Consider the following 13,550-nt stretch of genomic DNA (forward strand, 5'->3'; position numbering starts at 1 on the left):
ATCTGCCAGTCATGACTGGAATGTACTGACTGCGTTGCACTCAGCTGAGTTTCCCCAAGACTATAACAACAAGTGAATGCAAAAAAGATATCAGCAGAGTTACTTGCTGTGGAAACAGCTAGAACATTAGGAGAAATAATCCTTTTTTCAGAGATCAGGATACCTGTAGGTATCTCAGTCTGGGCTCAGTTAGCCATTAGCAAAGGTAGGTCAAGTCCTCAGTAACGGAGTGTCAGGTGGCTGTCAAGCAAACTAAGGGCTGTAAGAAAACAGACATTTTAAAAGGAAAAGTAGTAGCAGGAAGTCCTGGCTAAGACTTGAAAGTAAGCATAGCATCAGGGAACCCACAACAGACTAATCCATAACAGCACTGGAAGAATGTTAGGTTTCTGACCTGGTACTTCTTTGGCATGGAAAATAGGAACTGCCATAATCAGATCTAACAGGTTTCAGTTTTAATCCAACAAGATCAGCCAGGGGGAGAGAAAGGGGGAGGATGTGTGTGAAGACGAAAAAAGCAACTGCTTCTCCAATATCAAGATTTATTTTTTTTCCTAGCAGAAGTATCACCAACCTGTGCTACCAGCCTGCCTTCAGGCAGAAAGACATTTCCACCCCTGTGCCCAGCAATGCTGCTGCAAACTGCTGTTACAGAGACCAGAGATGGAAGGGAAATGAATGAATATCTGCCTCAGAACTTTTCTTCTTCCCACAGCTGATCATTTCAGTCAGTAACAGCTGAGGTGGAAAAGTCTTCTTAGGTCAGGAACTGAGTGCTGTGCCGCACAGGACACGTCCCCACAGCAGCCCCTTGCTGCCACTGCCAGTCACCCGAGACGCCCACAGAATCTCTTCTGCTGCCTCATGCGTCACCTTTCAGAATTAGTTTGTCATTATTTTGTAATATCCAGCTGAATCAAAAAGTTTTTTCCCAGCCAATGAAGTCCTATACTTCTAACAAACCTATCAGGTCACATGATGCACAAAATGTCATTTGTGCCTGTCACACTGACAAACAGGAAACTTCTAAATACAGTCCTGAGGCCTGGACAGTTCTGCTGGATTTAAGAACCACCTGGAAAGCATTTGCTTGTATACAAAAGAGTACAGGTTAGGCCACCAACAACCCTGAGCTTGCCGGAATTTAAGGTAGTTTTCTTACTCCTTTTGCTGATCTGAAGCAGCTGCTATGACTTCCTGTAAAACAGAGTAAGCAGTCACAATATTCAGCCCGTGTATGATGTGAAACAAAATTATTATTTTTAATAAACCACTACTGTAATGGGGTTTATGGCCTTTTTAATTAAGCTGCATAAAAGGACATCTGATCTGTGTCACAATGCCATCCCCTGAAATTCTAGAGTCCATTAATTGGTGTGGAAGACCTTTTGAATTCAAATGCCACTTACTTGCCAAGAAAGCACTTGGGAACAGTACTTAATTTTCTTCTCCTGTCTTTGATGAGGTTCACTTTCTTGTTCATCATCATTTGGTACAGCTTCTCTCCTTTCTCTGCAATCATGACATATGCATCCCTCTCCATTCCCAGTTTCAAACCTGGAATATAAAAAAGAAACTCCTTCAGATCTTTAACATCAAATAAAATGTTTTCTCAAAGTCAAAAGCTGAGACCAAACAGCAAAAATGGTAGAAACACAAAAATTGATTGACTTATTTTCCATTTAAGGGGAAAATTAGGTAATTTTAAAAATCTGAGTATAAAACTATCATTGGTAAGTTTAACAACACTGAGATGCAGCTTTTCTTCTCCATTTTAAAAAGTAGCTTTAAATTTTTGGTTATATCATATCACACTAAACAGAATGGTTTACAGAACATGAAGAAAGTCCAAAGCAAGATGAACATTGGTCAGGGCAATCCCAAGCACGAATATAGGCTGGGAGAATGGACTGAGAGCATCCCTGGAGAGAAACACAGGTGCAGGTGGATGAAAAGCTGGATGTGACCCAACCACATGCTCTGCCACACAGGACGCCCCCGTGAGCTGGCTGATGCCCCAGTGTGGGCAGCAGGGGAGGGGGATTCTTCTGCCCCTCTGCTCTGCTTTTGTGGGGCCCCACCTGGAGTGCTGTGTTCAGTCTGAGGCCCTCAATATGAGAAGGACATGGAGCTTCTGGAGCCAGTCCAGAGAAGACCCTGGAGCTGCTCCAGGGCTGGAGCCCCTCTGCTCTGGAGCCAGGCTCAGAGAGCTGGGGGTGCTCACCAGAGAAGAAAAGGCTCCAGGGGGAGCTCAGAGCTCCCTGCAGGGCCTAAATGGGGTCCAGGAGAGCTGGAGAGAGACTGGGGACAAGGAATGGAGGGACAGGACACGGGGAATGGCTCCCACTGCCAGAGGGCAGGGCCGGATGGGATCTTGGGCAGGAATTGTTCCCTCTGAGCGTAGGCAGGCCCTGGCATAGGGTGCCCAGAGCAGCTGTGGCTGCCCCAGCCCTGAAAGTGTTCAAGGCCAGGCTGGATGGGGCTTGGAGCAATCTCAGATAGAGGAATGTGTCCCTGCCCATGGCCTTAAATGGCCTTTAAGGTCGCTTCCAGTCCAAACCATTCTATGATTCTGTGATTCTCAGCCTTCTGAAACTGTTCTGAAACTGATTTCCTGTGGCAATTTCACTTGTGAACCTGAAAAAGCTTCAAGCATAAGAATTGTTGAAGGTATTTAAATGCTTGGAAGAGCAGGAGACTTTTTGAATGTTCTATTACTTGAAGCCAAAAATACAAAACTGCTGAAATCAATTTCACTTTTGTGAATAAATTAAAATTGGGCAGGCATATTATTTTCTCATCCTTTATTAATCAGCCTATTTAATAATACATTTAAACTAAAAATAGTCTTTGACAATCATATTATCCAGTAAATTAAATAAATACTGCATGACTTGAAGAATGACTGATAACTGAATATAAAGAACATTTCACGTTCACTCTGTACAAGTCCCCAAGTACATAGTTCATGGTAACTTGAAAACTGCTGCAGGCAGAGGGATGATCTCTGAAAACAGCACATGTCTCTGTTATAACTATCCTCATAACTGGCATTTTTCAGCCCTCATCTCTTTAAATTTGCAAATTGCTTTAGGATGACAGCATTTGCAAAAGCTGTTTTGGTGTTGTAGATGCTTTATGTCTTCTAGTCTGAACACACAGTTTTCTGGATATGTTACTCTGGAACTTGCAAACCTGGGCAACTCTGGAGTCCAAAAGAGATACAGATTTTAGACACCTCCAAGATCAGCTTGAGAACAGACAGCCTGAAGTGGTCCTGTACTTCCATGCCTAATTTTAGCAGAGATCAACATTAGGCAGAATTTAAGTGATCAGTGTAAGGCTAGGGAAAAGGAGAACTGTGCATTTTTTTGGGAAGAGAAGTTCATCTTAACTGGATGCAAATCCTGTTGCTTTCATGAATCAAGAGCCTTCTGAGACCTCAGAGCTCTTTCCTAGCTTTTGGGAAACATTAAGGACAGATTTTAATTCTGCTCATGAAGGAAAATGCACAACCTTTTCTCTTCCTCTCAATTATGCGTATGTGCATATACATTTGTCCTACAAATTCATTCAGTGCAGTACGAAATACATCATCCACTTACTCTCTCTCTGCTCCCTTTCCCTGATTATGGCATCCAGCCACTTCTGTTTATCTTCAGCAGTCTTGGCCATACAGACAAACCACTTGTTTTTGGCTGTGTTGTGAATCTTCCAGCCATTTGTCACCGTGTAGCCATTACTGTGGTAATCTGCTGCAAAAGACCCAAACACAAAACACACAGTGAGCAAGGAAGCTTGGTCCTTTAACCAAACCAGTGTAGGGCACTTCCAGTAAAATCATCTTCTTTGAAGACCTTGATTCCTGAGGTATTCCTCACTGATTGCCCATGGAACCAGCTGTACTTACCACTCTGGAAGTACAAGTATCAACACGCTGTTCAAACTGACTGAATGCTTCAGTCCTAAGAGTGACACTTGCTGATTTCACCTCTGAAGAAGAACTAAGGTCTTTTAAATACAAGGTCATCAGTGAAATAGTCTGTGATGTTTGTTCAGGTTATTCTGAATTTTCTGGGGACACACTATCTTCCTGTACTGTAAGAACTTCTGTCCCCATGACATGGAAACTCTTTATGTGTCAACTGTTTAAAGGACATAATACTAATTCCTGACTTACTACAATAGGGGCAGCTGTGGTGTAGCCTTGATGGATGGAATCAGAAACACATCCGGTCTTGCTGCCTGTGTCAGGATACAAGAGTCATAACAGAACTGCCATTCCTGTATTTTGCTCATGGTCACATTCCACGCTACTAATTTGAATACTAAGACTAGTATTTAGTGGCATTCTAAAGGAGAAGAAAGTTTAGAAATTCTGCTATTTTAGCTGTAATGGCTTACGATGTAAAAAGCAAAGGATGGAAAGTTTTATTAAATTAGTTTGGATTAGGACAAAAAAACAGACAAGCCTCTGTCTGTCATGCTTTTACTAAGGTCATTTCAGAAGGAAGGACTAGTGCCTGAAAGCATTTCCAGTCTTTCAACCATGTAAGTTGGTCCAATAATGAAGGCACTACAAGTTCCATAGATTGCTTCTGATTTCACTAGAGGAGATGGACAAGTACTTTTTCAATACCTTCCAATACAAGATCTGAACTCACTGTGCTCTTAAAAGACAATATTTAGTCACTTACCTGTTCCATCTTCCACATTCTCTACTTCCATTACTTCTGTATTTATTCGGCCCCTGAATATATAAAGTGATCCATTGATTGACTTTGTCCTTTTAGATGGTTTTTTCCCAGTAACTCTGCAATTTGAATGAAGACTGTTAGCAACACATAAGAAAACAGTCTAACACATACATGAATAAGTCAATCTGAGATATGATTATTGAAGGAGGATTCTGATATAGTGACCAGTGGTATATGACCACACCTCTGCTGTTATATAACTGGAATCCTCATTCAGATTTCCAAGATAGCTGTGTACCAGTGTTAGTACAGCAATAATGAGCTTGCTTTGCCAGATTATGTGAAGATGTGGGTGCCTTCAAGATTTACATTCTTGATGACTCACTGAAATGCATGTCCATGAACAGCACATGGCCTTGGGTGACAACTGCAGCATCACCTGAGAGCATTACATTTAACTCCTCTGTTCACCTAAATTTGTGATCAATCTGTGGTATGCACCAAGCTTTAAATATGAAATTAACTATGTAAAGAGGCCAGTGTCACCTGGCCTGCCACGTGTGTTACACATTGTTATAGGGAAAATTCTGCCAGGGCGATTTTGCACCCAAGTTTACATCCTTATCCATAAGCTTTATAGTGTCTCTGTTGAATTCAGGAAAGCACTTTTCATTATTAGTAATGCTCTGATTTTTATGCCCAAAATAGGCTTAAAACCATCCAAGTGACACCTGTTGTGCTTTACTATCCAAGAGTAACCTTGCTAAGCCAAAACACAACTGGTCAAATGGTCATTCAGAGGTGGAAGGTGTCCAAATTCCTGTCAGTGAAGATTTTGCTGTGCCAATTTGCCAGTACCTCCTAAGATTCAAAAAAATACTGCAGTAAAAATCAGCTGGGGAAAAAAAATTCTTGTCAGAGTGAAGTATTTATAATACTCAGAATAAACTGAGGTGAGATGGGAATCACCAGGTTTTTTTCTGGACATTTTTTCTTTTACAACTACCTTTAGTGACAAGTACACATTTCGCGATGACCACATATTTACATCCAGTCAGACTGACAGGGACTGTGATCTTGGAGCTATTGGATCCTTTCTTAAAGACAACTCAAATCAAAAGAAAGCCTGCCCTGGCAGCCCTAGGGAAACCCCTCAAATGTTCAGCCTATTTCCCTACATGAAACATACAGTTCCTGACATCAGGATTTAACAGCAGTCTACGATCCTGCTAAAACCAAAACCAATACTCAGCCCTGAAAATCTACGTCATCAGTTTGCCAGTCTTCCCTATGCTTCTGTAAAAGGAACTCTTGCAGAGCTAACATCACAGACCTAATTCTGATCCTACACTGGGTTAGACAATCCTACTCCTAATTTACGTTATTGTGAAAAAATAAGATGTCCAGATGGGAATGCATTGTTGTCTACTTATCAAAGACTGAGCCCTGAATTCTGACTGCATTTTTGAATCAATAAATACTGCACTGATTTCTACAAGTTAGCGTAAGAAAATGAGATGAGAACTCAGTCATTTAATCTCAAATAGGGACAGAGACAGTTTCTTAATGAGGTTTGGAGTTTTTTTAAGGAATGTCCGACTAACATGTCTGTTGTTTGAGAGCAGCTGGCCAAACTGACAGACCAACACAAAGGAAAAGACATTGATTTCCATTCTAGACTAATGATAAATAGCAGTGAGACAGCAGAAATATCCAAAATTAAAGCAGCTCAGTGATCAAAATTTATCTTGTACGTTAGGCAACTCCCAGCAGACTTAATGAAATATTATGGTTTTTAGTGGAAATCGGATCCTCAGCATCCCATCAGTTCAAGTTACATTGTTAGAAAAACGTAAACAATACCAGTCCCCTGAGAAACCCAAGTGTTACTGCAGCCTCCTCCAAAATCAAGTCAAGCCACAGAGGAGCTTGGTAACGTCTCCTGTACAAAAAGAAAGTTCTGCTTAAAGGGCACTAGAACATTTTGTTTTCCAAATCTAGTATTCCAGGAAAATTGCCTGGACAGCGCTGGAGTTAGGCTAACCTCAACGACAAATAGGCTAGAAAAACAGTTTCTAAGAGCTCTGAAGAAGCAAAAGATTAGTATCAAATTAACTGGAGGATTTTTAAGGAAACGTTTTTGTTAGAAAACGTATTTGTGAACTTGGTGTCATACAGAATTTTGCACGTTGGTAAATCTGATAAAGAGTCCAAGTGAAGTGTTTCCTCTCCCTTGTGCCATTTCAGAGTCAGAATGCTTCAGGTAGACAACATTTTAAGTATTTTAGATTTAATGGTGTAATTTTTTTTTTAATTTAAACATTTTTATCTCATCTAATTTTGAATGTAGATGTCACCTAACAATTTGTATTTAGGTTGTACAGATTTGGCATTATACACACAAAAAACTCTGAATATTACTGACGTTAGCTCACAGCTTTCACAGCTTAGTGGTTCCAAAATTTCTGTTGTTTCCCTGAGGAAAAAAAAAAAAGAAAGAAAGAAAAAGAAAAAAGAAAAAAAAAAAAAGGATAAAAAGACCCAAATTTTAAGAAATGAGATTTTTCTTTGGAGACAACACTGGTTTTACAGAATTTCTAATTTGGTTGGCTGTTCTATTTGGCCATCACCAGTAAGGAAGTATAACTTGAAGCAGGGGGATTGTATTACAGAGAAGGGAAGAAGAGAAGAGAGTGCAGAGAATGCGTTGTAAATTCAGAATGAGACTGGTATTGTGAAGGTGAAAAGCTCAGGAACTGAAATACTGCATAACTGCTGCAGAAGCAAGTTGTCTTCCACTCTGCCAATGTTATTTTAATTACAAGCAGCAGGTGTTAATAATACTTAAGGTTTCTTAGGTGGGATGTTGCAAAAAAATTCTTAGGATAAGAAAGGAAGACAACAAACAGAGCACATGGGCTGTAAACGCTAACAGCAACAGCCAAATCTTCATCTCTTTCCCGTTCCCCTCGGCCCTGCATCTATTTTATGTTTGCTTAGTCTTCCACTTTCCCCTATCTTGGCTTTTTATCATTTTTCACATCACCCTCTTATGCTTAGCATAACTTCACAATGCAAGTTGGCACCTTCACATAATTCCTGGAGACGCAGCTGCCCCCAGAAGCTTTTTGTCTGTAAGTACTCACAGCTTTTGCTGCACTGTTTTAACTCCTCTTTGGACTGCACACTTCTTAGAGGGGCACAGTGATACTGCCTGGACTATTTATCCTACCACATAGTGACTTCTCTCTCCTATTGCCTAAGTGACAAAAATAGTCAAGAACAAAGGAAACTTCCACCTGTGACTCAGCGCTGCAGAGCAACAGAGAATACAGTGAATGATCAGTAACTGATCACAGCTTCCACCTAGGAATCTTCTGAATGGTAAAACTGAAAGTACAGAGGGACTCACCTAGATTTCCTCTTGCAATAGACCAGGAGATTATCAAATAGAAAGAACATTCTCTCCTGGATGTTTCCTGCTGAGATTTTTAATAAAGTCCCTTGCAGCAAGAGCTGTGTACAAATATCTGTAAGATTTGACCCCTAAAACATAAAAAAGAGAGATTAATTTTCCTTTATGAGTGCACAATGAAGGTCTTTTACTAACATGCTCTTAATTTATCTGCCATTAAACTGTGAAATAACTGATGCAGTCATAAGGATTTCACCCAGATCTATTTGCCTTTCAGGTAAGATCTGTCCATTTAAAATGTCAGTTCCACTCTAGCTCTAACACCTTCCCTTCTTTCATAATCCACTTGTTCTGCTACAATTTAGCAGCAGCCTGCACATACAAAATAAGCTCTAAGCTCTAAATTCCTCAGTGATGCTGCCCACCCCTTCAAGAGCGTTTACAAGTCACAAAAGAAACAGAAATAAATCCCTGTAAACAGCGTGAGTCATTAAACTGTGCATAAACTGCCTCCAGGGAGGTCATGGTCCTGCATCCTACCTCCCATCCTTCAATGTGTGACTGCAGCTGTTCAAGGGCTTCCAGTTTCTCCATCTGTCTCTTGGTCTCGTTGATATTTGTACAGACTGTCTTCATTGCCTGAAGTGCACTCTGGACAGCTGGGTGATCAGGATGCTTAGAGGGAGTCCTCTTAGCTAATTCCTTTAAAAAAAAGAGAGAAACATGGAAACTGAGAAGTGGTTCATGGAAAGGTATGAGCATTAGCAAGCAATCCTGCAGGAAAATGCTAGAACCATTGCAAATTACAGAGAATTTGGGGACATTTTACTGCAGGTGCTGTCCTCTATTCTTCATCTGTACAATGTTAATATGAATGTTGTTAAATAAATGAGGCAATTGCTCATGTTATATATGCTACACTAAGAGAGCTCAAGCCAAGTATGTTTTGCTGTGTCAGATGTGTTTACTTTGTATTTTTAGAAGGATGGGGCATGTGTCCTGACATAGAAACAAACATCTCTGCTCTGAAGGAGTCTGTAAGAGTGTTTGCTTCACTTGTGTCAAAGACAACAACCCAGTTAAGCCTCGTCCGGTAAAGAACAGCAGAGGCAAGACTCAGAACCTGACAATATGAATGAGTATGGCAAAAAGGGCAACCACTGTCAACTCACAATTAATCATTATTTCAATAGTATTTCATAGTTAGCCACAACTGAATAAGAATACACTAAAGAAATCTAAAATATGGCTGGTAGTTTTACCTTGATACATAATAAGGTGTTGAAAACTGAAATACTTAACTTTTTCACTATCTTTTGCATCATTATGTTATTTGGTTGTTTAAAGGTGCTGTGCTGCTGAATCTCATGATTCTGAAGAGACTCAAGAATGTGTTTGGATACAGCCAGAGAGACTGCCCAGCACTGTGATGTGAATGGAGCTAGATTGCTTCCATCCACCTGTGACTTACAGAGTAATAGATGCACAGGAAAAGGAGGCTCACTGCTACAAATGTCAGTTGACATTCCTGTGGAAGTCTTTACTCTACTTTTGCTGAAAGTGTGGCCAAGAAAAGTAAATGCTCCAAAAGTAAAAGCAGGAGCCAGGTGTTATGCTTTGGTGACTATGCTGGTGACTAGCCTCTGCTCCTCGACTGCAACACCGATGACTCTCACTAAAAATCAGTGAAGCTCTGCAGCTCCAGTGCCACCCATACTGCACTGGAAACAGGTATGTACACACTAGCACTGTCTATAAACATCCCATTCAGAAATATCCCCAAAATACAGAGAAAGACCTCTTCATTCACAGCACACCCTGCTGCAACAAAGAGCATCTTCTCCACTCCCATCCCAGCGCAGCAGCAGGAGGAGGCTGGGAACAGCAGCGAGGGTTCTGGCTGGGACTGGCACCCTCCCCCCTCCACAGCCCTGTCTGAAGCCATCCAAGGCAAAGCCGTGCTGCCCTGACATTGCCATTTCTCAAAGGAGCACAGCTTGGCACTTCAGAAACACAGGGAGAGAGCTCTGGGTACTTCTTTATTTTAGTGACACATTTATGATGTGTAAACTCTATGAGCATTTGACAACATTTTGAAAGGCAGCTAAAAGCCAGCCCAGATGGCAATCCCTGGGTATGCCCTGTCCTCCACAAAGCCCACAGACATAGCTGTCTGGGATTGCTATCTCCTTGCAACTTGTGCACTAACAGGGCCAGGAAATGAGGCTGCTGCCACTTCTACTTCTTGCCAAGAGTTTCTTAAAATAATTCATAAAACACGCTTATCTTTCTTTTTTTTTTTTTTAAAGAAGTTTCTGACATCCTTCCCTGTGTCCTCCCTTGCCACACAATATTGACTGTGTACTTCAAACTGACAGCAAATACACTTTGCAGCTATTATTTGAGAAATTCATTCCTCCTGTCTTTATTCCCCTGAGGACACTCAGACATGGCCTAACATGGTGTTTGTCCACGGGATGCTGACCCTGTGCTGCCAGGCTGCCCTGCTCTGCACCTCAGCCCCGGGCACGCACCGGCCATGGCTTCAGAGCTGCGGACCTCGCTGCCCTGCCGAGCAACACACCTTTACAGAGATAACAAAACACAACGTACTCCTTTGTTTATCACTTCAAAAAGTTGTGTTAATCAACAGTTCATCTCCAAATGTGCTTGGGAAAAAAATAAATAAATAAATAAAAAGGCAAAAAAAGCCCAAACCACCTTTGTGTAAACTTATGTTCCTGGGAGTTTTATATTTGTATTTTACAGTTTGTAATATTTGCCTGTACAAAATTCGTTTTCCACTTAAATTAACCAGAAAATAAATGTTACATCAGACTTCTTCTGTGTACCTGCAAATCACAGTAGTTTTTTTATTCTGCATATTTTTAAAATTTGTAATTTATGTCAATGTCTCTGCAGGGTAAACACATGACAAGCAATGGTAGATCAGATGAAATAGATTAGCTTCTATATGCCACCGAACCTACAACATATGCTAATTTAAAATGCAATAAAAACATGTTTCTGGTTTTATAAATATCAGCAACTATTTGTGATTAGACATATGTGTGGAAGACAAAAGCATGATTTATAAATTGGTAGTGCTCCTTATAGCTCTTTAGGGAATAGACAATTTTTAATATTATGCTACATAAAAGTTGGACTTCGACTACACAGTGTCATGAATCTAAGAGCAACACAACTTTTCTGGGAGGAGGGAAGGGGGGAAAAAAAAGCCAATCCCCCAAAGATAAATGTATTCAATTATGGCCAAATAGAAGGTCCTGTTTCTCGAATAGCTACAAGAGGAATGGAGAGAACAGGGAGACATGAAGGTAAGCTTCCTTCATCCTGTTCTTATGCACACCAGTGGCTTCCCACATTCCCGTTTCCAAGAGCAGGCAGGGATTGATGAAGGCCTTGCGTGTGCCTCACTGCCCGGCCTTCCTTCCCAGAGGGTTCGGACTCTGGTGAAGTTTCCCTGCCCCTCCCAGAGCCAGTGACTCTTCCCCACATGAAGCAATACATAATTACTGTCCTAATCGCCCTTGGAGTTGTGTACCCTCAGATGTTTTTAAAGGATCAGAGGTGGAATGTGCATTTCTGGCTGAAGTCTGAGCAAATCCTTAGCAGAGCAGACCTCAGGCAAGGCCCAAGCCCTGTGAGCTCTGGGCTCTCGGGAGCAGGGTGCGGCTGTCATGTGCTGCACATTCCTCCAGTGCCAAAGGAGACAGAAGTGACTGTGCCTAATCCCCACACGATGGTGTGATTAACTCATGATCACCAATGCCCCAGGGTTTGCTTCCTGCTGACATAAAGTTTCTTTATTAAGAGGAAAAGACTATTTTTGTTGAGAGACTGGTTTACAGGACAGCAGTAGGGTTGTGGCTAGTTAATAGAGTGCCACAGCGAGACAGAGCTGCCTTGGCCCAAGCCCAGGGCTGAAAGCATCTGCTCCCTGAGCTCTCCAACCCGTGCTGGCTCCAGCGGCTCGCACAGCTGATGCTCTCTGGGTGTCCCTTTACCCCTGCTACCTTCCTTCTTCCCAAACACCAATGCCCATCACAGCCAACACTTTTGTTTTGCTTGAGCCTAGTCCATGCCCCTTTCCCAGTTTTACTGACTACAAATTCTATACTAATTTTCTTGCATGCTGTCTGAGACAGACAAGAACTGCCCTGGGGCAAAAATATTAATATTGTTACTTAAAGTGGATCAGTACTTGGAGATACTCTAGTGTATTATTCCTAATTAAGTAACCCAAATCAACTCCAGAACAGCCAGATGCCAGATGCTATTGTTCTGAACACATACACACATAGATATATATGTTATTAATAAAAAGTAGTTACAGTATTTAAAGTATGTGCCTTACCCTACTACTTCAGTTGACTTTCAAACACAAACAAGTCTGAATTACCTTGTGCATACTAGCTTTATCAAACCCACCCACTCGGCTACACTAAATGCTTACATTAGACAAGGTCATATCAAAGTTACAAGATAATCTGGATGTACACAAACTCTTGCTAAAAACAAAGTAAAAGAGGAAGGTAGGCTAGCTTTGGTCTAGGACTTTTCTCATCAGCTGGAAAACAATAGTATTTGTTTGCCCTGGGAATAAGATAAAGTAAGATCCAATCCCCACGAATACAAAAGAGCTATTTCAGGAGCCATAACTGACGTTCAGTAGCAAAGAGAGAGCAAACACTTTATTTGAGGGTTGTGCTATTTTTAAATCTATCTGTTTTTGCTTGGAGTGCTCCATTTTCCTGGTCAGCATGAAGAGAATCCATCCGTGTTTTCCCTTACCTGTTCTTATGTCTGAGACCTTTGTATCCACTCTGGTAATTTCATGCTAGCGACTAGCAAATAAGTCTTGAATGGGACACAATTTATTTGCTATGAATTCTCCACCTTTGAGAATCAGAATCAACCACACTTGATAATGGTCACTAATATTTTCTGAGCTGAACAACTTCTAGTTATGGTATTATCTCACTGACTAAAGCAGACACGTTGCCTAATGAAAACCTAATTCCTCTCTGCTTTTTCTTAAAACTTTTATTTCCTGACCAGGAAGTTTCAACTAGTGAAGAGTGTGTGATCTTTATCAGCCTGTATACACGAAGAAATCCATATCAAAATGGAATGCAGCCCCAGGAGATGCCCAGGAGTCACAGCCCCTCCCTGCCAAGGCTGTTTGTTCAACAAGTACATGTGGGTCTGGGTCAGCTGTCCCAGAGCCAAGGGTAGGCACAGGGAGGGCAAATTCATCCCTACCCCACTGGAAAGCAAGAAACACTGTTTCAGTCTTCATCTTGGTGGTATTGGCTTTGGCTTTCAACGAAAGGATGTTTGGTCCCCGGAAGTTTTGACATACATTGACCACAGAATTCCTACTTTCTTCCAAAACTCATAAAGGGACCTTTCTT

General features: G+C 41.3%; 2 protein-coding genes across 7 annotated transcripts in view; one reads left to right on the forward strand and one right to left on the reverse strand.

Moving 5' to 3' along the window:
* Nucleotides 1-10,961, forward strand: part of LOC111938406 (uncharacterized) — an 89,873-nt gene extending 78,912 nt beyond the window's left edge. The window contains exons 8-9 of the mRNA XM_086852527.1: nucleotides 9,460-9,843; nucleotides 9,925-10,961. The gene's annotated coding sequence lies outside the window, so the exon portion shown is untranslated. The remainder of the gene's footprint in view (nucleotides 1-9,459; nucleotides 9,844-9,924) is intronic.
* PREX1 (phosphatidylinositol-3,4,5-trisphosphate dependent Rac exchange factor 1) overlaps nucleotides 1-13,550 on the reverse strand; it is a 129,522-nt gene that overhangs the window by 48,157 nt on the left and 67,815 nt on the right. For 4 of the 6 annotated variants that reach the window (XM_086852440.1, XM_086852439.1, XM_023940126.2 and 1 more), the window contains exons 6-10: nucleotides 8,653-8,814; nucleotides 8,110-8,243; nucleotides 4,698-4,813; nucleotides 3,606-3,755; nucleotides 1,410-1,557 (exon numbers count right to left, since the gene is read on the reverse strand). In XM_086852440.1, coding sequence (XP_086708566.1) covers nucleotides 1,410-1,557; nucleotides 3,606-3,755; nucleotides 4,698-4,813; nucleotides 8,110-8,243; nucleotides 8,653-8,814 — 710 coding nt within the window. The remainder of the gene's footprint in view (nucleotides 1-1,409; nucleotides 1,558-3,605; nucleotides 3,756-4,697; nucleotides 4,814-8,109; nucleotides 8,244-8,652; nucleotides 8,815-13,550) is intronic. The other 2 variants (XM_086852442.1, XM_086852441.1) reach the window with 1 other exon arrangement.

The sequence above is a fragment of the Cyanistes caeruleus genome, chromosome 16, assembly GCF_971803275.1.
Source record: "Cyanistes caeruleus chromosome 16, bCyaCae1.hap1.1, whole genome shotgun sequence".
NCBI classification, from domain to species: Eukaryota; Metazoa; Chordata; class Aves; order Passeriformes; family Paridae; genus Cyanistes; species Cyanistes caeruleus.